Here is a 24115-nt window from a genome sequence, read left to right as displayed (position 1 = left end):
CTGCACCAGGAAAAATGACCATAGATATCTACACACTTTGTCATGTGGAACATGGAGGAGAAAATGGGGGCGTTAACATTTGCTGTTCCAGGTTGATAAAATTTGTAAAATATGTAAAATTCACAGATATGGAAAATGTTGGCACGTTTAGAGTAGGCACATGAGTTCTTACAGTTCATAGGCCGCCTGCTGCGCCACCTCCAGTGAAGATTTCATACATGTAGATGAACAACACCCTCCTCTTTCATGGAATGCACATGTTTGAGGCACAAACGTCATTTGATATTTTAAATATATTATACCCACCTGCTTTGCTAAACTCTCTCAGACCACATTTCCCATAAGCCTCTTCTCTTAGTTGTGAATACAGCTACTTTTTAAATCATATTGTCTGCTTTAATTGTCTGTTTTTTGTGATATTATTATTAATATTTCTACAATACATTGTATTTAATTAGGCAAAATTCATTTACAGCTATATCTGTGATAAGGCATCAAACACAGATGCATTTCAGAAATGGACTTAAATGAAAAACAAATAGTTTTTTTATATAGTAAACATGTTTATACAGTACTCAAAGTAAGGTATAAAAAAAGTATCATTTCAAACAATATCCAGCCCTGTTAATATATGTAAATATACATTCTGGGGTTAAAACTTTGCAGCTACAATATGTTGTGTATGAGCTAAATTCAGTGTCCAAACTCTTTATATTTCATACTGCAGATTTCCAGCACAACTTCTCCAGAAAGAGTTGACACCCGCGGAGCAACACTGATGACTACAATACTGTTGGTTATTTGTTGTACTTAAATGCGACGTGTTCTACGTCATCTCAGCTACATCAGTTTGTGAACTCTGTTAATGCATTTACATTTCCCTTTTCTTTTTACACATCGACACATCAGGTACAAACAGTAGAACTTTGACAAGTGAAAAAAAAATTCACGTATGTAAAAAGCTCCAAAAAAAAAAAAAGTCCATTCAATATGTTTGCCTATCGTTGCTACGCTAATGCTAAAGGCGTTATTCAATGAGGTAAAAAAATTAATCCATGTGATATCTCATGCACATATAAATACAGTAAAAACCAGGTAAAGAACAGCTGAGATTGATTCTCAATGGTTACGAGGTGACTGCGACCAAGGGTTAAAAAAAAGAAAGAAACTGTGACTGATTAAGACATTACTGCATCTTTATCTTTCTTCATCAATCTGCGAATACTCACTGACAGTTCTCCGACCAAAGACTGAGGTAAGACACTAGTAACCCTCTGGACTGCATCTGTACTTTATGTAGCGAGCGGTTTCTCTGGGGAGGGAAGACGGACGAAATGTTCTTTGAGCAGCTTCAGAGTAAAGAAGCGGAGGAGTTCATGCGCTGCGAGGAGGCGGTGCGTGTGTGCTGGCTGGTGTTTTGCTCCGCTCGGCTCTCCTCCGACTGTTTCTTCTGGTGTTTCTCCAGGTTCTGCAGATCCTCCAGCATCTCCTCGATCAGGGGAGGCATGGAGCCCGGGATCTCCATCTTTAGCGTCACCACTCTCTCAGCCCCTGTGGACATGCACATGTCTCTATTAGATAATGAGGGGATTATCAGAAAAGGCTGCCTTGTGGGCGAACTGTGGCTGGTTGGGTGGGGAGCAGACAATATGGCTGCAACATCCATAGCTCGATTCCCAGCAGCGAGACCTTAGTTGCAAGGTTTTCAAATTAAAGGAAAAATACTCAAAATAAAAACCAAACCAAACCAAGCAGCAACCTCCTCCCAAGCCAACGCTCAAGTGCAAAAACCGCAGTTCCTCAAATGGCCACTTGAGGCCGCCTCCAAAAAGCAAGTCAATCCCCATAGACTCTCATGTTAAAATGTCCAAGTTTACAGCAGAAATAAACATGTTTACAGCCTGGTTTTACAGCCCGTTTACAGCCTGGTGCAAAATACAGTTTGATTTCCTCCTACGGGGGGTGAATACTTACTCAAATACTTCCTGAAATTTGAAGTGAAATGTTATAGTCAATCATGATAATGGCTATAAAACTACAAAAATAAGAATCAGGTTATATAAAGAGTTGATGCTGATAGTGTGAAATCGTGATTACACAATAAAGGTAAATGCTTAACAGTAACGTGACTTGACAACAGTAAATAAGTCACCGCGAGCCATCATAAACTACTGGTCACACCAGACCACGTCAGGCTGTAGAGACACAACCACTGAGTGTGCTGAACTGAGCGAAGGTGTATTTTATTGTTTATTAGTTCAGCTTTTATTTTGTAAGAAAATAAATGTTGTCAAAACGATCAAAGGTTACGCTATCATCCGTAAATCTAATTTCCAACGGGAACAAATTAATTCTAAATATTAAATCATCAACATTATGTGTGAAGGACGAGCTCTGAGCTAATCTTGTTTCTGACCTTTAGCGCTGATGCTGCGCAGGTCAGTGATCTTCATGAGGGCCTTGGGGAACATGAGGGGCATGCTGGGTCGCCTTTTTCTGGAGTAGATCTTCAGCGCCTCCAGCAGCGGCTCCTGAAGCACCTCCACCTTGGACGGCTCCTCCAGGTCCTGTCGATCTGTTCGGACAGACGAAGACGGTGGAGCTGTTATTGGCGCAGTTAATGCAGAACACACCACAAGAGTGTGGTACTACAGAGTTTACTAGTTGGGTTATGTGTCACTTCTTTTCTGGTTTTACTTGAGTCCAAGCTCCCGTACCTCCAGAGACGAGGCAGATGGCGCTGAGGAGCCCGCTCTCTGTGTCGTCCATCTCCAGAGGCAGCAGCTGCCCGGCAAAAGTGAAAACCTGATCCGTCAGCGGTCCGAATCCGGCGTTGTGGATCTGAGTGCGGGTCAGGGTCAACCCGTCGGAGAAGGTCATGGTGTCCTGGTCAGGAGTGTAGCGAGTGCAAATCCTCAGGATCTGGATGAAAAGAGGAAACAGAGCGACGACACACATGAGGGATATACTGCATCTTCACCACGGCATTTATACACTTTCTCAATCACTTTATTTTGAAATAATTTGTAAGTTTTTTAACCTTTATTGCAGATGAAATTCTGACCCTTCATCATATTATTAGAGACTCTAAATTTCTCAATGTCTAAAATAAGTTCAGTGTAATATTTTAGAACGATAACTTCCTGTTTCCTGTTGCTGACTTCCTCCATCTATTTCACATTAAAAGCCCTAAAGCGATGTACAGAAAGTGATTTCATATGCACAAGACAAGATCCACACAAAAATTACTTTATCAAGAAACACTTTCCAAAATCTGATGTTGCTAGGCAACACTTTATATCCCAGCAGAACTCAGTACCTGTGTTTATTTTCTGCTTGCAGGGCAGTAGACTCTTATTTATTTGAAGCGCTTTTACCACTTTTGCTATTTTAACGGCACAGTTCAAAAGGGTTGTACTTAGTCTCTTAATTAATCATGGGAGTGTCTCATTGGTTAACATGCAATAAACCAATCAGAGGGCCGTCTCTCGTTCCCTTTAAAAGCCAGGAGCGCTTGCACGTCAGCCGATCGCTTTTATAATTCACACAGAATTAGATTGTGTAGAGATGCACTGCACACAGCTCTGTATTGTATTGTAATGTTCCACCTGACTTATCCGATCACCTGAAGTGCACTTTCACTCACGGGTGCCCACTCTGTCTGTGTGGAGCAGACAGAGTGGACACCCGTTGAGCGCACTTCTGCTTCCTCAGATGGGCGCAAGTGTATCTGCTATTTAAACAACGTGGGCACTGGAGAGGAAACTGCGTCGGTCTGAATCCAGCAAAGACACTTGCATTCAGCTTTGCGCCTGCTACACCCTTGGGTGCACAACACTCCACCCAAATTAGACTCACAAGACACTTCTAAAACAACAAAGTCCATAGAGTGTGTTTAACATAAATGTGCAAAACAACCAGGGCGCTATATTAAGACTACGAAAGACACAAACATCACAACCACAAGAAGAACCAAAAACCCCAGACTGAGCGGCAGCAACACCAGCAGCCCCCATGATAGAGGCCTCCGCCCCTTCTGATGCTGGCACCAGAGCTTTTAAACCCCTCCTCCCCAGGCCAGGTGCATCTCATGGAGCAATCAGGGACAGCCTGGGCGGAGCTTCAGGACAAAAGCACCAGGAACACCCTTTGTCTTCTCACCTCTTTTCCTCTTAGAAGCCTAGTTTCTGATTCTTTCTTTAACTCATACTTTAGACTTCTCACATTTCAGGCAGGACGATTAAAACATCAATCTTAACTCTGGCTCATTTACACCTTAATTGTTGTTGATTACTGTGCATTGTCCCTGATGAGTAATACATATTTAGGGAAGCATGCACGGCCCACTGGGCTCGTGTTGTTATTGCAGGGGCAGTGTGAGCGACATGAACTTGGCAAAGAATAAAACCCAGAATGCCTCATCGGGGGGAAAAAATGTGTTAAGAAGAAGGTGACAGTGCTTGCGATGATGTGATCGTACATGGCACTCCCCTGCTGCTATCAGAGAGTGTCAGAGTAAATCATCGGGCTCCGATGACGGACAGACTTGGCAGTAAATGACGGAGAATCAAACATGAAACACTCTCTCCCTGAGGGCTGCTCTCTGTCGGCCTGCCTGTTTGTCTTTGGCATGAGTCGGCTGATTGAAGATCCACAGAGGGTGCGAATCGTAGCAGGAGCCGTGTGCGTGTCTGTCTGTGTACGTTTGCATTTGTTTGTAATTCAGGTCATTCAGTTACTTATTTCAGTCATCATCACAAATATTTCCCTTTTTTGAAGGTGCTAACAGAAGCTTGTTTGAGGATGGACGCACCAGGATGTCCAGGCAGGCGGCTTTGAGCAGAGTGATCTGGTCAGCGATGGTCAGGCCGGTGAAACCCGGCACCCGCTTGGCGAACTCCACCACCTTGATGATGCACTTGGTGGCGAGCTCGCTGAACTTGTCCCACAGCCCGAGGTCCAGCTGGATCCTGTGGTCTGAACTGGAGTTCTGGACGGAGGAGAAAAAAGATCATGAATGTCAATTACCTGATGTGATTATAAATAAACCATCAAGACATATTGTTTCTTTTTGTGACGATGGTGTTTAGACATTTCAAATCTTTGACAACAATGAAAGCAGCCATGTTCACTTTCAGCTGCATTTAGTGATTTTTTTTGGGCCATTGAAACAGGCTGTAAACACAGCAGTGTCATCTTATAAAATTGATATCACTGATAAGTTAGCAAGCAGTCGCCTCTTTCCACATCTAGCAGACACAGAGCAACACTATCATTGATTTGGAATCATGTTTATGTCGACCTGATGGATCAACGTCCCATTTTTAGCTCTGTTCTGTCCCCATCCACCGCCGCGAAGGAAAATTCACTTAGTAAAGCTGCAGCCGTGAGACCAAAACAACGAGCTAAAAGACACTAAAATCAAACATGGCAAACACAGAGCTGAGAGGAGCTGCAGAGCTGTGTGATGGTTTTCGACACCTTTGACATAAATATAGTAATTGGATCGACTGCTGTGTAAAAATATTGATTATAGCAGCTAAAAGACACAATCTGACTGTAAAAGGCCACATGACAATTTGTCATCATGACTTTCCAAATTGAGACTGGAATACTATGATTATAACTGAGCTTTGACCGCACTGGTGGCAGCCATGATGTTACTAAAGCAGATCAGAACCTGATTCTCAAACATTAAACAACAGAAATAGAGCTGCGGTGCCAAACTGATCATAATCCAGTTAAAACGTTTTTAATCTTTTTAATTAGTAGATTTTCAAGATCAATTTTAAGCACAGAGACGTTTTGAAACTTCAATAATGAACCTTTTTAACCTTAAATAAATATCTTATTCTAAAACTCCTAGAAAAAATGATTGAAGATTTGCTTATTAAATGTAAAAGTCATGGGTATCCACCCACTTATTTCAAACCTGGAAGTTCATTTTGTCTGTCCAGAAGCTGTTTGTCATTCCCTCTGTATTTCCTGACGTTACTCATTATTCAGGCGTCACTGAGTTCTGTTGACTTGTTAAAGCACAAATGTGAGGGGAAAATCATTCATGTATGTCTGAGAAGGGCACGCCTCGATTCAATATACCAGTTAGATTACCGTATTGCATTACACTGGGAAGTTTTTGCTTTTATGTCATGAAGGGATGGGCCGATTTCCCTGATTGTGATGGATGTGTGTCCCGGTTTGCATGAATGTACCCTGTGTGCTTTTTGTGCGTTTATTGTTGTTGAGTACGCAAATCTCCCTGTTGTTCTAACAGCACAAAAGCATTGAGTCTGAATTTACATCTTCACCAACAATGACGACTATGAACAAAAACAGATTTCCCTGTGGCTTTGGTTCAGACTGATAAATGAGGTGCAGCGGCCACAGTATTTGTGTAGACTTCTATTCAATCCTCCCTTTTCCTTTTTTCTTTTTTGTTTGCTTTCCTTCCATTTACATGTGCAAATCCTCGGTGCAATACAGACAAACACAACTGGACCGTTAAGGCACAAATCCTTAGTGGATGTCCCCCACAGTGTTCAGTTGATCCCAGTAAATCATGATCGCAACTTGTCCACAGGTAGGAATACAGTACAATTTAATTTAATTATATGAAGAATAAAGTTGCCAGTTATAAAGGAAAATAAATATGTTCTTGGGTTTAAATGGATCAGCTCTGGATTTTAATCTTAAACTAAATCCTAACTAACGTAACCAATAGTTTCAGTTTTTTTTCTGGGAAAGTGTTATCAAATATTCACATTTCTTGTGTTTAGCTGTAACTAATTCTATTATATGAAAACTGGTAATAAGTTGATTTTTTTTTTCTTAATAACCATGTGTTGAGCCACTGTGAGCATCAAGCTCTGACCTTTCAGTAACAAGACGGTCTCTGAATAATAATCAAAGATCCCTCTTTGCTACAGATCATTCCTGCATTCCCCATGAGCTTGTCAGAGCTCAGTAATCCCGTCTCTGCAACTCCTAACTTGTTTTGCTTCTACAGTGACAGATTGTGGGTAAAAATAACTTTTCCTTGCACAGAAATGTTTAAAAAATAAGTAAAATACAGCAAGTTTTGGGAAACTTGGGACAGCTTTGTTGTTTTCCCTCTCTGCAGATTATCATCATGCCGAGACTCACCGTGGTGTATTTTCCCAGCTGGCAAAGGGAGGGGAAGGTCTCTCTGTGAGCCCTGCAGATCTTCTCCACTATCAGGCCGAGCTCCGCCGTCAGCTCGTACGTCTCCATGATCGTCATCTTCACCGCTTCTTTCTTCCCCTTCCTCCTGTTCCTGTCGTTTCTCACCGCTGGGGGGAGAAGGATGACGCCAGTTAGGAGATGTTCAGGAAATAAATAGCTGGAAGGGATTCTAAAAGATCAAACGCTGGTACCCGAAGATATTTGGGATTTTGATGTTATTCTTTCCTGAATTTCAAATGTATATACGGCTTCACAAGCCTTTCATGACACTCAGGCTTTGATTTTGAAAATACAAGATACTTATTTTTGTCCACAAAATTCAGACAACAGAGACATTGCTACAGACATTGCTACAGACATTGCTACAGACAGACAGACAGACAGACAGACAGACAGACAGACAGACAGACAGACAGACAGACATTAATAATTAAGTTGCCAATGATTTTTCGGACAATCAACTAATCAATTAATTAACTAGTCATTCCAGCTGTAATATATATATTCCATATATTGCATATAAAAAACAGACCTACATCCTTGTCCAAACCCATGACAAAGAGACGGATAAAATAAATCTGTCCAGCGTTTAATCTTGTAAAGGGACACGGCCTGAGCAGCCATGACAAACAGACGCACATAAAAATGTGTGCACACTGGTTTCCACATATTTTTGGCCGTGATGGGATGTTTTAGTTTTATTATTGAGGTTTGGAAATCAGTCGCTGAACCTCCATACAACGGAGGTGAAGGGCATTTCAATTGAGATTCTTAAAGCATCTAAAGTTAACAATAACAAACTCAACAAACCTCACAATCAGCAGATTTCTCTGTCTCTGGTAGGAAACAGTTGGCAGTGAGCTGTGCGGATTATCTGCTACTCCAGGGAGCACGTGAAGCCGGCTAACGCAGCCTAACCAGGTTAGCCTTTCATAATCGCTTCGGTAACGGTGTCAACATTGTGCTCCACTGACTTTGGCTTAGGCAGCTACACACATGTCAGGGGCGCTCGAGATTATGCAACACCTCAGTCTCTGCCTTCCTCCTCCTCCTCCTCCTCCTCTTCTCTGGGTGCCCTACATCCAGTCCTCATTGTGTAAACACTCCGAGTGAGCTCACATTACACACCGACTGAAGCAGCCAGCGAGCGGTTACATAGCATCCATCTGTCTGCTACATGTGATGTATTTATGTAATATGTGTGTCTGTCTGAGGGTGGACGAGCACCAACAAGAACATGTGGCTGGGTGGATCCTTCACTGCTGCCCTATCGCTGCCCTCAGCTCCCTCCACATAACACACACTCAGTTATCTGGGTCACTTCCCCCCTCCTGGGTTTTACACAGTTTGACTTTGTTTGTGGTGCACAGTCGGGGCGCTCGAGTGCTGCTGGAGTTCACCAGGAACTTCTCACTTTCAAATCGTACAGAGAATAAATCCATAGATAGAAAACGCTGTATTTCAATCTTTACTGAAAAGCAGTGGTGGCAAGTACGACTTTGAGGTATTTGTGCATCTGTATATAAAGTAGTTATAGCGATAACAGTAAATAGCTGCTTACACGCTGATGCATCAGTATTAATAATGTCGTTTATTAAAAGATCGGCTAAAAAAAAAAAAAAAAGCTGAAAAACAGGAACTAGGATGAATTTTCTTCAGCTCTGAACAATGTCTCCAGTTTTTTGTTGTCATGCTGCGTTCAGCCCCGATAACCCCCACCAAAAGAAGACAGGGCAGCTTTGTTGTCGCATGGGAGGAAATGCCCCAGAGCAAAGAAAAGTCTGCAGACAGCTTATTGCTCTGAATGCAGGGAAATAATTAAAGGCCACTCAGATGAATGCTTCAACATTTTTATCAAGCCAGAGTTTCTGTCATCTGGATTTTGGCAGCTGGACAGGCGGAGTTTAGAGAAAAGATCAAGGGTTGCGGGTTGGGTTGGGTTGGGTTGGGGGGGGGCGGTTACACTCTTGGCTGGATATCTGAGAATTTAAGCGAACTGACTGTAGTCTTCATTTTGTCAGCTATTCTTTTAAATTCAGTCTTTGTTGTTAGTTTTATTTTATTTGGCTAACCCGATCATGCTTCTATTTTATTTTTTATTTTTTTAATCAAGTTTCATTTGACTAACGTCTCAGTATTTTAGTCTTATCTTAGTCAAAGAAACCATAACTATTTTAGTCACATTTCGTTCGATAAAAACTGTTGACATTTCTATTCATCAGATTACATTGAACCTTTCAGTGCATATAGCCCAACCACAAACAGGAATGTTTTTTCATAAAATGTGAAACTTATTTCACATTTTATCTTATCACAATCTGGTGAAAAACACAAGCTGAATGAGTAAGAATGCAGCTTTGAGGAATGTATCTGGTCTGATGGTGTCAGCTTACATCCAGACATGGAACATTTTCATATTTATACTTTTATTTTCTACATTGCTTCTCTTCTGATAAAGCGATGCATTTAATCCTTTCCTCAGCCTCATGGAGACGAAGATGGACCCACAGCACAGGAAACAAACCTGCCGCGTTGAAAAGTAAAGAGACTACAGTAGTTTGTCTCCTCTTTTATGTCAACAAAAGTAAAGAGAGATTTTTGTGAGGTTTTTCGTTTTTAAACATTTGTCTCTTTTCGCCAACGATATTTCGCATTGACGACGTCCCTGTTGTCTCTTTATCGTCTCCTCTTGTTCATGATAAACTAGAATTACCGCCAGAATAGTTTCAGATTACAGCCCTGTTTATCCAGCATCATGTAAAATATTAACCATTTGTGTGAAATACTGTCATATTTGCTGTGTGAAGTCTTAAGTTATGGCTAAAACCTGTTTGACCTTTGTCCAAACCAAACTTTAATCAGTTCAACTTCGAGTCCAAATGAATGCGTGTGACATATTTGAAGAAGTTCCGTCGAGGCACCGTTGAGATATCGCGTTCACGAGAAAACGGACGGACGTAAAGACCGACAGACGACGCGAAAACATAATGCCTCCAGCTCTGACTGTCGCCGGCGCAGAGAAATAAAAAGATCCTTGACGAACATGAGTCATAGTTTTCGTTAATGAAATCAACACTAATCACAGGAGCGTGACGCACCAACAGATGTACAGCACAGAAAAACCTGTTTTTTTTGCTAGTATTAGAGCACATTAAAGCTTCGTATCGGCCCATCACTGCAGCACTTTCTACAGTTGAAGTGTGCATTTGTTTCACTGTGGTTTCATGAGTCACTTGTGAAACATGCAACTGGTTCTGCAGAAACACAAACGAAAAACCTGAATCAATGATTCACAGTAATAACACTGACCTTTCCTTCACCTCTTACACTCTCTCTGAAAACTGACATCTACAATCCACTCTCTACTGTCTCTCCTCATCTACTACATTTTGTGAGCGCAGATTATTCCCTCTTTCTTGTCTAATTTCGGCTGTTACAGACACCACATGATTATCAACACGGCAGAGCAAAGAGTCCCACGAGGCCTCCTGCCAAACCAGAGAGGATCAGACACTTACACTCCTTCGACATCCCCACAGCGAAGCACCTCTGCAGCCGGCAGTACTGGCAGCGGTTCCTGGTGATCTTGTTGATGATACAGTTTCTGTCGCGGTGACAGGTGTACACCATGTTTTTCTGCACGCTGCGGCGGAAGAAGCCCTGCGGAGGCCCGAGAGGGGAGGAGAGAGAAGATATTAATGATTTAAGTTGCCAGAGTAGTGGAAATAATCCTGCCTAATGTGATAGAAAATGACCAAACATCGTGTATAAATGTATTATGCATAGAAATATTCGATAACATCACTCCACGAGTTACACATAGAGATATTTCACCGGGAAACTGAAAAGTTTGACCTGCTGGTGACGTGGAAAGAATGATCAAGAGATCACCAAAGTCATTAGAATTCCTCATGAATGTCTGAACAAAATACATCAATTAGATCCTGAGATATTGACTAATGTGCATCATCATGTCACAGTAAAACATGGGCCTTTTGTATTTAGATTACTGATGTACAGAAACTTTTAAAAGCATCACAAAACACCAACAACTTAGATTTACTGCACTGAAGCTTTAGTGTTGTCCTTCACTTGTAAGTCGCTTTGGATAAAAGTAGTAAATGCAAATGTAAATTTAGTTTACTGATAGCAGTAAAGTGCCTGTCAATCAAAGTAAGTGGAGTAATAGCAAAGACGAATCAGTTTCCAAGAAAAGTGTCACAGAGGAAAACATGAATGTACCTACACCCACAGATATCAAAGACACAAATCTCTGTGGAATTACATAAACCAGGTGAATTCAAAGAGGAAAAGGCCTGTGTTTATGTTGTCTAGAGGGATGTCACTGTTACTGTAGTACTGGCTATAGCACACATTACTCACACACACACACACACACACACACACACACACACACACACACACACACACACACACACACACACACACACACACACAGTGATGTTGGTGTTTCCTCTGGGCAAACACAGGAATCAGTAACTGACTAATGCAACAGAAATCCTGTAAAACAGTAACATGCACTAACATATTTACTTATCCTGAGAGCTTCGTAACTGGGTTCAACCCCTGTTTACAGCATGGCACACATTCACAAAATGCTTGCATGTTGTGCAGCAGACCACGGTCCTGATCCGTTACCTTGCAGCCCTCACAGGCGCTGACTCCATAGTGGTAGCCTGAGGACTTGTCTTGACACACAAAGCAGGGCTTGTAAGTGCGAGGAGGTGGAGGCGGCGAGGGGGGGCTGGTGAAGAGATCATCTGAGCTGGAGCTGGAGCTGGAGCTCTGGCTGCCCACTGCTGCAAACACACAATATCACACCTTATAGTTCATGAAGGCAATTAAGGAACTTTAAAACCCTTAGCGCCTGACTGCTGCAACGTGTCAAAAATCACAACCCTTGAAGTCATAACTCATTCAGCACAGGCATGATACGTATATTTCTAAATCCACTGTAACTTACACTTTCCAAATATGTTGTTATCTCTGATGTACATTGCAAATAAATGCCCATAAATCCACTGACAAATCATAGAAAAACACATTTTTAACTCCAGAATGTGAGAATTTTCTTCAGTTTCAAACTAATCCAGTGATACATGTCTTTAAATCCATAAATGCATGCACTGCTAACATGAGCTGCTAATAGCTAATTCAGCATACTTTTAAAATTTTCCCAAATGTAAAATAAATAAATGAATAAATGAATAAAACAGGGCTCAAGTTGTAGCCCACATCTAACTTAACTCCATGGCAGTATTATGCTTCCTGTTTACATCCCCCAGTACATGTGACAGGGTTGTTGGGGGGTTTATAATCATCTCATTTTGTCATGGGGGGGGCATCCTATTGTTTCTAATGGCAGCATGAGGCCGAAAATCCTATTTGTACAGCAGAAATATATTTTAAAAAATGCAGATTGAAATATACTGAGCACATACTCCGTTACCTCTGTGGCACAACAAAATGTCAACTTCTTTCCTGATCTCTCATTACCCAAGAACACAATGAGAACCAGGAGCTGTCTTTTTCAAGAGCGCCAAGTTTACATCATAAAAAGGAAAAAGTAGTGGAATCATAACTAACTGATCATGATAAGTGTTAAAGGGGCGACTTGTAAGTTTTTATCTGCCGCTGAACGTGGTTTCTTGTCGGGAGCGGGTGGTGATGACTGTTGCTTGACAAGAGCTTCAGCCATGGTTGAGTTTACAAGACAAAAGGTTATAATTCGTCCTCTGAGCAGCGCCACGTCTTCAGGACAGATTGGAGGCTGCAGTGAGTCGCTATCGGAAAGTGACGAGACAGGCTGAGGCTAGCTTGTTAGCGTGCTAACTTTAACGGAAGGAAAGACGCGATATAAACAAGAGTTAACATCGGTGTTGTTCTCCAACCCTGGAGACAACTCTTGACGAGTAAAGGAATGAAGTTTGATGCTGAACTCGCGATATTTCTTCTAAACTGGTAAGTAAACAGCTGCTAATGCTAATGTTGGCTATGTAGCGATAGCAAAACTTAAAAATAACTCCTTTAATCAAAAGCATGTGAAGTCAAAAACATCAATATCTTGGGGGTCTGTTAATGGGGCTTTAGACTTTCAGCATTACTTCTAAAATGAATGTGTAGAAAGACAATGTGGATATATGGTCATAAACAAATGTGGAAATATATAAAAACATTACATTTTCAAGTTGTGAAGGAAGCTAACTGTGTCCATCCTCACAGCGGCCACGGCACTCTGCTAAACGCCACGTATGTTCAATTTCACAAAGCTGCTATGAGATTTAAATGAGTAAAGTCAAGCAATGATCTCAGAGCATTACTTAGTCACTGTGTCCGGCTCAGTGCTCAGGACTCTCATGTAAATCTATACCGATAAATGTAACATTTCCCTCCATCAATCCCAGCAGGCAACCGTCCCACTTAAAACCCACTTTAGAGAGGAGGTTTTGCTCTCGTCTGCGGGGCTCGCTCAGCCTCCCGCCGACTCAGCGCTCACATCCACCGCCCCAACGCTGACAGAAAACGAAGAGAGCCATTTGGAAAAGGGAACAAAAACGAGAAAAATTGTTCATCTCCATCCCCCTGAACCCGTGGCCTCTGGTTGAACCTGGAACCGGCGGGTCAAACGAGGACACCCCCATCAGCCCAAGCGCTCTCCCAACGCAAAACAATGCAGGAGCATGCCACAAGCCCAACTGACTGATGAGCGGGAGGGAGAAGAAACAGAAAGTGTGTGTGGTGGGGCGGTGTAAGTGATTCGGTCGGGGGAAGGGGGGAAAAGAGGGTTAGCCCCAACCCCAATTTAGGTGGTGTTATTTGATGTATGCCACAATGCACCGTGTGACTCAAACATTTAAATCAACAAAGGATTTTCAGGCTGAAAGATAAGGAACAACAAAGGAAGGACCTGAGTGAAAAGACCAAAGCTAAAATCTCACCTTATAAGTGAAACAAAGTGTATAAGCTCATTCATAGATGCTACATGATGCTAAATGTTATTTATGCTTACACTGGTATTAAGAAAGAGAACCTAAATACTACAGCCGTAAATCAAAATTCAACCTAATAAAACCTTTGTTTCTGTTTTCATAAATGTCAAATTTAACTGAGTTACTAGTTAACTAGTTATAACCTTTTATAATTTTTTCTCTTCACTTCTCCTTTATTTGTTATGTTTCATTTTGCTCACAATGCTTAAAACTGTCTGGTTGTAGTTTCTCCACTGTGAGGATTTGCTGGTTTTCTCTGTTTTATCATTATAATCTGGATGTCTCTAGGATTTGGGCCGTTGGTCGGACAAAACTATGTCAACAAGGACTTTGGGATAAGCTGTAGCATATTTTTCACTATTTTTAAAAAACATTTTATAGACCAAAAGATTAACGGATTAATCAAAAAATGGTCTGCTGATTAATCACTAATGAAAATAATCGGTAGTTGTAGCCATAGTTATTTTTGGCCTGCAACAATTATTCAATTATTTGCATTAGCGATCATTTTATTTTGTTCTATAAAAGGCCAAAACATTTGACGTTCTCAGAAGTCTTATTTTGTCTGATCCATGCCCCAAAACACAAACACATTTCATTTAATGTCATTTATGACAAAGAAAAACATCAAATCCTGACATTTGAGAAAGTGCAACAAGCAAAATTTCTGCATTTTTGCTTGAAAAACAATTAATTAATTATCAAAATAGTTGCTGATTAATCTTTGAATCAACTAATTGCTTAATTCATTAAATACCGCAGCTTTGGGTTATTTTTTTTAATAATGTATGACATTTATGACATGAATACAGTGTGTATTTTTATGATATTATGTTCTGAAACGTAATTCATGAATTAAATTTGTTGATGAAAAAAATCCACTTGTTTTTATCTCTTCTTGGGTAAAAGAAAAAAAAATCTAGATTGTAGATTTTCCTGCCTGGGAGATAATAAATAATACATTTACTCAAGTACTTTACTTTAAAATAGGATCTTGAGGAACTTTACTTCAGTATTCCCATTTTATCCTAATTTCTACTTCTTGTTCACCAAATTTCAAAGTGAAATATTGTTATTTTTTACTCCACCACTATTAAAACCAACGATTATCATAAACATTATAAATAATAACAAATAATATATCACTTTTAGGGCCCATTTTTCTGCAGAACTATTATTGTGTGATACTTTCAGTATATTTTGCTGATAATACTTATGTAGTTGTGAATGTTGGACTTTTACTTGTAACAGTAGTATTTTTACGTTTGCTGTGCTGGTACTTTTACTTAAGAAAAGGATCTGAGTACTTCTTGCACCACTGGCACAGTCGGGCTCTCCTCTGACCTCCTGAGCTGGTGACCGTCCGGTGAACCCGCGGTGACCCCAAACTGACCGGCCCTGCCCCGTCCCGTCCCAAACACAGACCACCACCCTGACTCTGCGCTCAGATACAGCACCCTGTTTTCTGCTGCGCTTCACATCCCTTCTCTGTTCAAAAGAAAGCTCCTGCATGAGGAAACTCATCATGAAAAATGTCCCACTATGAACAGTTCATGAATGTGGAATGAAAACACTTCATTTCAACTGCCTCATTTAGCATTTATAAGCAGTTCATAAACATTTAATGATTTAAAACACACTATAATGTAGTTATAGGCAGCTATAAGGCCATTTTTAAGTTCTTCCTAATGTACAGTATTTGTCAAGCGTTATAATCTCTCATGTGATGACATATTTCAGCTGTTTTTTTTTATCTATATCATCATTCATTAACTGTTTACAAAGCAGCTTCCACTTATGGATGCACTCAGGAGGAGGTATAGTTATTGACAAACACATTCATAAACGTTCATATCTGCTTACAAGGACAGTATAGTGTGTTATAAACCATTTATTGAATGTTTAAATACGTGATTAGAGGAAAACTCAAATTAAACCAGAATGAAACGAGTTTCACCAACCGGATGTGGAAAAGTTAGTCTCGATTTCCATTTTATATGAGTACGATTAGCTGAACAAATGTGACAGGAGGCCGGGGATACAGAACCAAGAAGATTCTCATATTTTAAAGTCTTTTCATGGGCTTCGTGTTAGTATTTTAATATTTGATTTTAATATTATTTGACTTGTTTTTAAAGCACTTAATGTTCTGACAACAGCATTTTTGTCAGCTAATAAACTGAAAACCTACTTTTATTTAGCCTGGCTTTTGATGATGCTTTATGGCCATTATTTATTTAGATTTCTACCCTCTTCTTTATTTTATTTGTTATCAAAAATTATTCATTTTATATTCTTTATTTATTCTATTGGTTTCATTCTATTCATCATTTTTTATCTCAGATTGTTTTACTGTTTTCATTTGTACTGTCTTATTATCAGGTTGTCAGTCATCTGTAAATCACTCTGAATTACACTAAATTGCATGAAAGGTGATTTACAAATTAAAATTGATTTATTGAACCAGGTAATGGAAAAGTCAAAATGCTGTAAACTTCATCCTTATCTGCAGTACATGTTATTTCTACCTTTGACCCACCAGTGCAGCCTAATGTTTGGAAACTCTATTCCAATGTGATAGTGTAACAAACAACCTGACTTTTACTGGAAAATTTTAAAAAAAACACCACACAATGAAGTACCACTTGAAAATACTAGGTGCAGGGTTATTGGTTAAAGTAATGGTGAGTAAATTCACCAGCTATAATTTAGTTTAGCAAAGATATGAAGAACCTTTTGTGGTGGAGGGTGTCCCGCACACATATGAAGCCATTTGAGGCAAATTCATGTTTTGATTTTGAGCCAAATATTTTGAAACAAAATTGCCCTGACTTAACATAATTTAATTGGTTTTAGATAATAACAGGGTTTTTTTTCCCCCTCGTGTTAGACCTGAACGCAGAGTTGTCCTGTTTTTGTGAAGCAAAACATCACTGATTCAAACATGAACTAAAACATCAGTCTGCAGTTTCCACCTACATTGCGAGCACCGGCTCTCCTGCCAGTCCGACTCGATCAGCTCGGGGAAGAAGGCTGCCAGATCCTGCTCCTGCTCCTGCAGCATGCAGATGGGACTGGGTGAGCTGTAGAAGTCCACGATCTCTCCGGGACCGAAAGACTGAAATTCCATATAGTCAAACATGATGTGGTTTCAGCGATGTCCGCCTGGAGATGTTGCCCGCATGGGGAATCCTGCACAATGAGGCGGTTTCTCTCTCTCTCTCCGTCTCTCTCTCTCTCTCTCTCTCTCGAAGTTTAACTGTACTTGATGCAAATTGTGTTTTAACGCTACAACATGACTGTGTTACGTTCAGAGGAGGCGTGTGCGCTCAGGGACAGACCTATATCTCCCTGAGACGTGCAGAAACAGTTTGCATGTTGACGCGCGGACAGCAGACTTCAGTCCCCCGGTACAGACGCAGCGGTTCAACACATCCAGATCTGGAGGCTGTTTGGCATAACAAAGTTTGTTCCGAGACTTCTTCTTCTGCTTCTTCTCCTCCTACCTCTTCTTATCTCTTCTTTATTGACGAATGTCCCAACTCAACCTGCTTCATACTAGTTATGTCACAGCGCCCGGTGGTGTTACCTAATGTATGCGGGTGAACTCTCCGTGAACCTCCTCCGCTACTGACCTTCACATGACCCAGCCGCTGTCTGACATCACCATCAGCGGTGGAAACAAGTAACTGAGGTCCTTCACTCCACTGAAAGTAGCCTACCTCAATCCGACATTAAATTCAATTCAATTAAAATTCACATTAAAGGAATGGTTCAACACTATAGGAAAATTTTTTTTTTGCAGAGAATGAGATCAGAAGTTTGGGCACCACTTTTATAAAGACTTTATCAGCTTTAATTTATGGTTTATAAATGTTTACTAATGCTTTAAGTTTGGGGAAGCCTTCAAGTCTGCAGTTGTGGATGTTAGTAAATCAGTAAAAAAAAAGGGTCCCTCATGTCGCACTATCTAATAAGTTTTAAAGTTTGCAGTTATAAATGTTACAAAGCCAGTAATAAATGCCAATGGGTTTGTAAAGAGCCATCAGCAAAACACCTTCCAAAGGTGAGTGGTCAAACAGTCCATTGGAGGGGGATTTTCCACGTCTTGGCAACCCAGCATCTGTTACTAAACGTTTGCAGCTCATGCATGAAGCCCTTTAATATCTTTAACTAACTAAAATTGTGGCATATCAGAAAATGGTTCTTCTATAAGCATTGCACCTCCTGACAGTTGAAAAAAAAAAGTCAGAATTGACGCAAATGAATCCCAGGCATTCTTTTAAAAAAAAACCTGACGCCTACATTACCCACAGTGCAATTTGACCACCAAAAATGCTATGTCCACACTGCTACGTTTTCGTTTTAAAACGCATCTCTTTTGCTTCGTTTTTTGCCTCCAGTCCACTCGACTCGGAGCCGTTGTGAAACGCTGCTGGCCCCGTTTTAGTCTGAGAACTCCGGGGGTTTCGTTGTAGTCTGAACGGGCGAAAAATGGAAACCTGTGGAAACGAAAACGTAGTCGCTTCTTGATTGGGTCTCATCTACCTCGACTGCAAGTGGTGAAAGCAGCGCGGATAACGAATTACATGCGTTACTGACCTTGTTGTTTTTGCCAGCAGCTTGTGTGGAGTTAAATTCTACATTTAATGTCTTTGCTGTTCCTCGTTCGTAGTATTTTTTGTTGTTGCAACTAATCAACTGCAACAAGACAATCTGCTTCCTGTTTACACTGTCTCGCGCATGCCCAGTGTACGCGATTGCGCAGGTATGTATGCGTTTTCAGGTGTGGTAGTCTGGACGGAGATTGTTTCCGTCTGAAAACGCCGTTTTAAAATGAAAACGTAGAAGTGTGGACGCAGTCTTAGTCGGAGATTCGGGTGTGAATGATCGTGTGATAGCAGCGGCTAATGTAGCCTCGAGATGCTAGCATTAAACTTGATTGTTTTCATTAGCCGACACTGACTCCTGTGACATCACTTGAGGCATTTTTCTTCAGCCTGTGTGCTGCTTCCTCTGGAGCCAGAAAGGGTTTTAGATACGTTTTTTGTTTCACATATGCAGAGCTGTTGTTTGACATATTGTTGAATGTTGGACAGTACCAGGTTAGCCGCTTCCCAGCAGTTTTGGTCTTTATGCTAAGCTAGTCGCCTCATTGCTGTAGCTCCGTATTTAGCACACAAACATATGAGTGGAACTTTTAAGTAAAAGCAGCTTAAACAAAACACTCTGAAGTATCGCTAGGAAAATATAATCATTGTGAACAAGGACAGTTGATACATGCTAACATGCTAACACATGATTGATCATTTCTTATGCTTTCAGATCAAGATAACAGATAACATGTACCTCTACAGGTTAAAAAAATCCTATGCTATAAATATGTCTTACCATAGTAAAATCATCCCATCATCAACCTCTAATCGGTTTTTGTTTTCTGAGAAATTTACACAGAGATTTAGCAGGTTACAGGATTTTACTTAATGACATAAAGTATCTAAGGTTCAATGTGGAATCATAAGCCTTTAATGCATGATATCAAATACAGTTAAAAAAAAACGGTTTTAAACATTTAAGACAAACCAGTTCATCCAAACTATCCATTACCCATGATCCATATTTATATTTATTTCAGCAAGGTATTTATTTATTTATAAGACATTTTTTGTCCAAATGTTGCATTTCATGGTTTTGCCAGCTGATTTTAGAGCAGTGCTCTCGTATAACTAATTTATGAGTCGCCTGATTGAACTGTCAGTGACACACCTGACTCTGGCTTCAGATTTTGATGCAGGATTTTTAAAGTTAAATGCTCACTCTTGTTGGATTAAATGCTGAGTTGAGTATTATTTGAATGTTAATGCTTGGTTTTCAATAATATATAGCTGTTTTTTTTGTGTCGTGTGTTTTAATTTAGCCAGAAAAAGTCTTGTCTCTTCTCAACTGATCTGATAATGAAAAACAAATTCATTAAAATACATACTTAATTCTTAATTAAAATTACACAAGTGCATTACTATCAGTATGCTGGAAAACATTCAGGTTTTTAGGTCTGGATTTGCCATAAAGGGAAACTCGTTTGTTTTAAATAAAGGACATCAGAGCAAAGCAGATAACACTGATGTTCCAGTATTGGCATTTCATGATCGGAGCCATGTGGCCTTTTACAAAATCAATACTTTTTAGTCTCTGTTTTTCTTCATTCACGTCCACTTCAATTCTTGATCCTTGACTTTAAGTGAGAAATATTTGCAGTTAGGAGGAGCCATAATTAAATCTACCGGAAGACAAAGTAGGTCAGCTGCAAGATGGGTTGGTGGGTGGGGGGAAGGAAATCTGTTCCACTTCAAAATAATGGAACTAATTTACAACATTCATCAGCTGGAAATGACTGAAAACAAGTTCCCTGCCCTAATAACAAAAAACAAAGAAGAAATATATAGAAAAGGAATTTAATGCATCATCTGAAAATGAACCACTGAAGAGAGAGGGAGTGCAGCAGGCAGGTGGTGCCAAAGAAGAAGGTTTTGTTCTATTTTGTTAGAAAATAAAAAAAATACACTTGATCTCTCTCAATGCCACTGCTAACCCCATTGAGGCGTAGAGGCAGCACTGCTCCAATGTTAAAGGAGGCTAATTACTCCCAGTATCTCCCACACTCCAGGGAGGCGAGGTCATCCAGAGGACAGGCATGTGAAACATTCCTGCAGCCTGCTGCTGCTGCTGCCGCTGCTGCTGCTGCTGGACCTCCCTCCCAGCTCAGTCTTCCCCCTGTCCCCCTTTCTCCTCCTTCATCCATCCTCCCGTGGCTCCTCATCCTCCTCCTCTTTCCTCTGTCCCATTTAGCATTGCTCACATTTTTTTCTTGCTCTCCATCTTGATCGCTCTCTCCAGTATTCTTTCAGTCATGTGTTTAAATTCTGTGGTAAGAGTGCATCTATTCAGCCATTCATCAGTGATTTGTCTACAGCCATGTCAGCAGCTCTGTGAGGCTATGTTTGTTTTAGAGTAAATGCTAACATCAGGCTGCTCACAATGACAATATTAACATGTTGATGTGAAGCAGGTGTAATGTTTAACGTGTCCACTGTCTTTGTTTAGCGTGTTAGCATGCAAACATTTGCTAAATAGCATTCAGGCTGTTTTTTTTTTCCAAAAAGTCAAGTTGAAACTAATATAGCATGAAACAGACAGTAACTGCTTAATTCTCACAGGTCAATGCAGTTTAAATGTGTATTTTCTTCCCAATTTCAAACTGATATAGAAACTGATATAGAAAGGAGTTTTTTCAACGGTGTGATCATTTTAGAGGTTGTAGTTTGTGGCGTTGTTATTTATTCTAACTTCTTTGATATAAATGGGGTGAAGAAGTCTCCCCTTAATGTATAAAATCACAAACACCCAGACAGAAACCACATCTTGACTTTGTTAAAGCTGTAAAATCCTTTTCATCTGCTCCTCATTTTGTGCATTTATATGAGTGTCTGCAGCATTTTTGCCAACTATGGCGTTGCACCAAATGGTACAAAGGAACAAAATGACCAAACGATCGTCAGCCTTCCTTTTGCTTCTTTACAACCAGTTGTAAACCTTCAGTTGGAGCCTGTTACCACTGAAGTTATTTATTAGTGCAATATATCTCTTTATTTTCACTGTCACACAAGGCGGAACAGGGTTACAGGAACTGAACAAGTTTTAAATGGCTCCTTGTCAAACTCCTCTTTGATGTTGTATTTGATTTTCTAAAGGGTCGAACCTGGCCTATCAAACAGCTGAAAAAAAAGGCCAGTCTTGATTATTGATAAATGGTTGCCATGATTGTTTTTAATTTGGAACAGCATCTGGGGCCCATGGCAGCTATATTCGCTGCTGTCCAAACCCTGACCTGTAGAGTCTGATATTCATGTCTGCTTACTTTACAACGTTTACATATTACAATGACACTAGCCAAACTCATACATTTTTTTATTAGCAGTTTTTAACTCACAGTCAGAGGTCATCTTCTGATAGATAAAGTTATTCACACTCACACTGGTGTTAATTAATATATGCTTATTGTAGATATATAAATCCACACATAAGGTTGAAAAGATCTATATTTCAATACACTTACAAAATAGTCTCTGCTTGATCATATTTAGTTTGCTAAAGTAAAAACAAAATCTATCTTGAATGTTACTTGCAATGGAAGCAAATAATTTTCAAGTAACCTGCTTTAACTATTGTTCCAGTAGCCAATGAGCCTATTAACTGTAAATGCTGCTCTCAGGTTTGACTAATGTCAGGATAATTCACAGCTAAGCATCACTGGCTGGCAGAGGATGACCTGTCGCTCTGCATGGCTAATGTTTTATTGTGTTACAGAAAACAAATTGTTGCTAAAAAGCTGATAATATTTCTCAAGTTTGAGCAATGCAAGTTTTGAGGTGTGAGTTTAAATGTCTTCCCGAATCAGTGTCCCTTCAGACTGAGGTCAAAATGCAAAACTAATAAATGTTTTGTTCCTGAAGGGTAGGGTTTTGCACAAAGGATGTGTAAGAACATTTGAATTTCATTCAAATGTCTAATTTACCTATATAAGACACAGCTCACTGCGAGGCTTTGGCGGCCGGAAAGTAACCAAGGGAAGTGATTTGACTGATATATGTCCCTATCGTCACTGAGGCACTCAATTTGCATTACACATGCCCTGAACTTGATGGTCCAAAAGAGGTCTCGACCAGACTCAGGGACTCTCAGACCTGAGGGCAAAGGCAAGGAAGCTCTTAGGTCTGTTCCGATGCAGCACCACTGCAAAGGTATGCTACATTGTATTTGCATACCATTACAGACTATGCTCGAAGGTTGACAAAGTCTTAGCTCCACATATGCCCCACCTTTTTGCCCAGTAGCCAGCCAGGAGCTAGGTGGAGTCAGGCCCTGCCAAGATTGTGACGGCGAAGCAGCCAACTTTGATAACAACCCATAACAAATAAACATAATTTATCTCAAAAACCAATCAGTGTTAAATGGATGCTTATTTGGTTTGGAAACAACGGAGACGCCCAAATTATCATGCATGGAGTGATCACAAGTTGATCTAGCTGCCTCCCTCCTTGATGAGAGATGGCAGGCTGTATTCTGTATGACTTGTATCTGCAAAGCTTAATGCTCAACATTAAAGCATTGATGGTGCACTGGGTTAATGGCTTGCCTCGCACTTGTGTTACCCACAATGGCATGATTTCGAATCTCATAAGATTCGTTTTTAATTTCCTACGTTCAAAATGAATGAAAATGAATATTTTTTTGTACATGGCACATGTCTATTCAAAAAAGACTCTAAAAACTAATCTGATAGGTCCAACAACTTAATGAAAATAGACAAAGAAGTGTCTTCCTGTTTTCAGTAGCTTCTGTAATAACATGGGAAAGAAGAGCCACGGGTTAGACCTGGTCTGAAATTGTCAAAATAGTTGCTTGCTTTATTTTTAAACTGATTCAGCCAACTTTAAACAATAATTAAACAACAGATTTTTCCTTTTTTTTATTCTAAAGCTTTACTGTTCCAAGCATGTTGGAAAAATGTGGCTTCACTAAATTACGCAACTTTTGAACAAAATACCTCATGTTACCAAATAATCAGCAAAGTAAACAACACTGAAGATGATTAATAATATAATTTAATTATTAATTTTATGTGTTCTAACATTTAATTACATTTAAATTTAAATTGTATTATGCAGTCCTTGTAAGAAGATGTAATAATATTAGGACATTTCATGAATGCAATATAAAGCCAAAGAACAATGATGATGTATTGACCAACAAGAAAATATTGATACATTTTTGATAAAAATATTATTTTCAAAATATAGGTAATAAAGATTCTCAACAAAATACAACAGGAACAACAAACACCA

The 24115-nt window shown here is 40.0% G+C and overlaps 1 protein-coding gene across 2 annotated transcripts; it reads right to left on the bottom strand.

Moving 5' to 3' along the window:
- Positions 1 to 971: 971 nt before the first annotated feature.
- On the bottom strand, positions 972 to 17698 carry LOC111236895 (retinoic acid receptor beta-like). Of its 2 annotated transcripts, none has more exons than XM_022765796.1 (8): positions 17193 to 17698; positions 11863 to 12023; positions 10722 to 10863; positions 7144 to 7310; positions 4814 to 4990; positions 2718 to 2922; positions 2417 to 2575; positions 972 to 1551 (listed from the first exon to the last, which is right to left on the bottom strand). In XM_022765796.1, the coding sequence occupies exons 1-8, from the start codon at positions 17353 to 17355 to the stop codon at positions 1352 to 1354; spliced, it is 1374 nt and encodes a 457-aa protein (XP_022621517.1). In that variant the 5' UTR covers positions 17356 to 17698; the 3' UTR covers positions 972 to 1351. The 2 variants fall into 2 exon arrangements, with proteins under 2 accessions (XP_022621517.1, XP_022621518.1); XM_022765797.1 differs by having other exon boundaries at positions 11863 to 12020.
- Positions 17699 to 24115: the final 6417 nt, after the last annotated feature.

This window comes from Seriola dumerili, unplaced genomic scaffold (assembly GCF_002260705.1).
Source record: "Seriola dumerili isolate Sdu_G_001 unplaced genomic scaffold, Sdu_1.0 BDQW01000756.1, whole genome shotgun sequence".
Lineage (NCBI taxonomy): Eukaryota > Metazoa > Chordata > Actinopteri > Carangiformes > Carangidae > Seriola > Seriola dumerili.
This window is presented reverse-complemented; position numbering and strand designations above follow the sequence as displayed.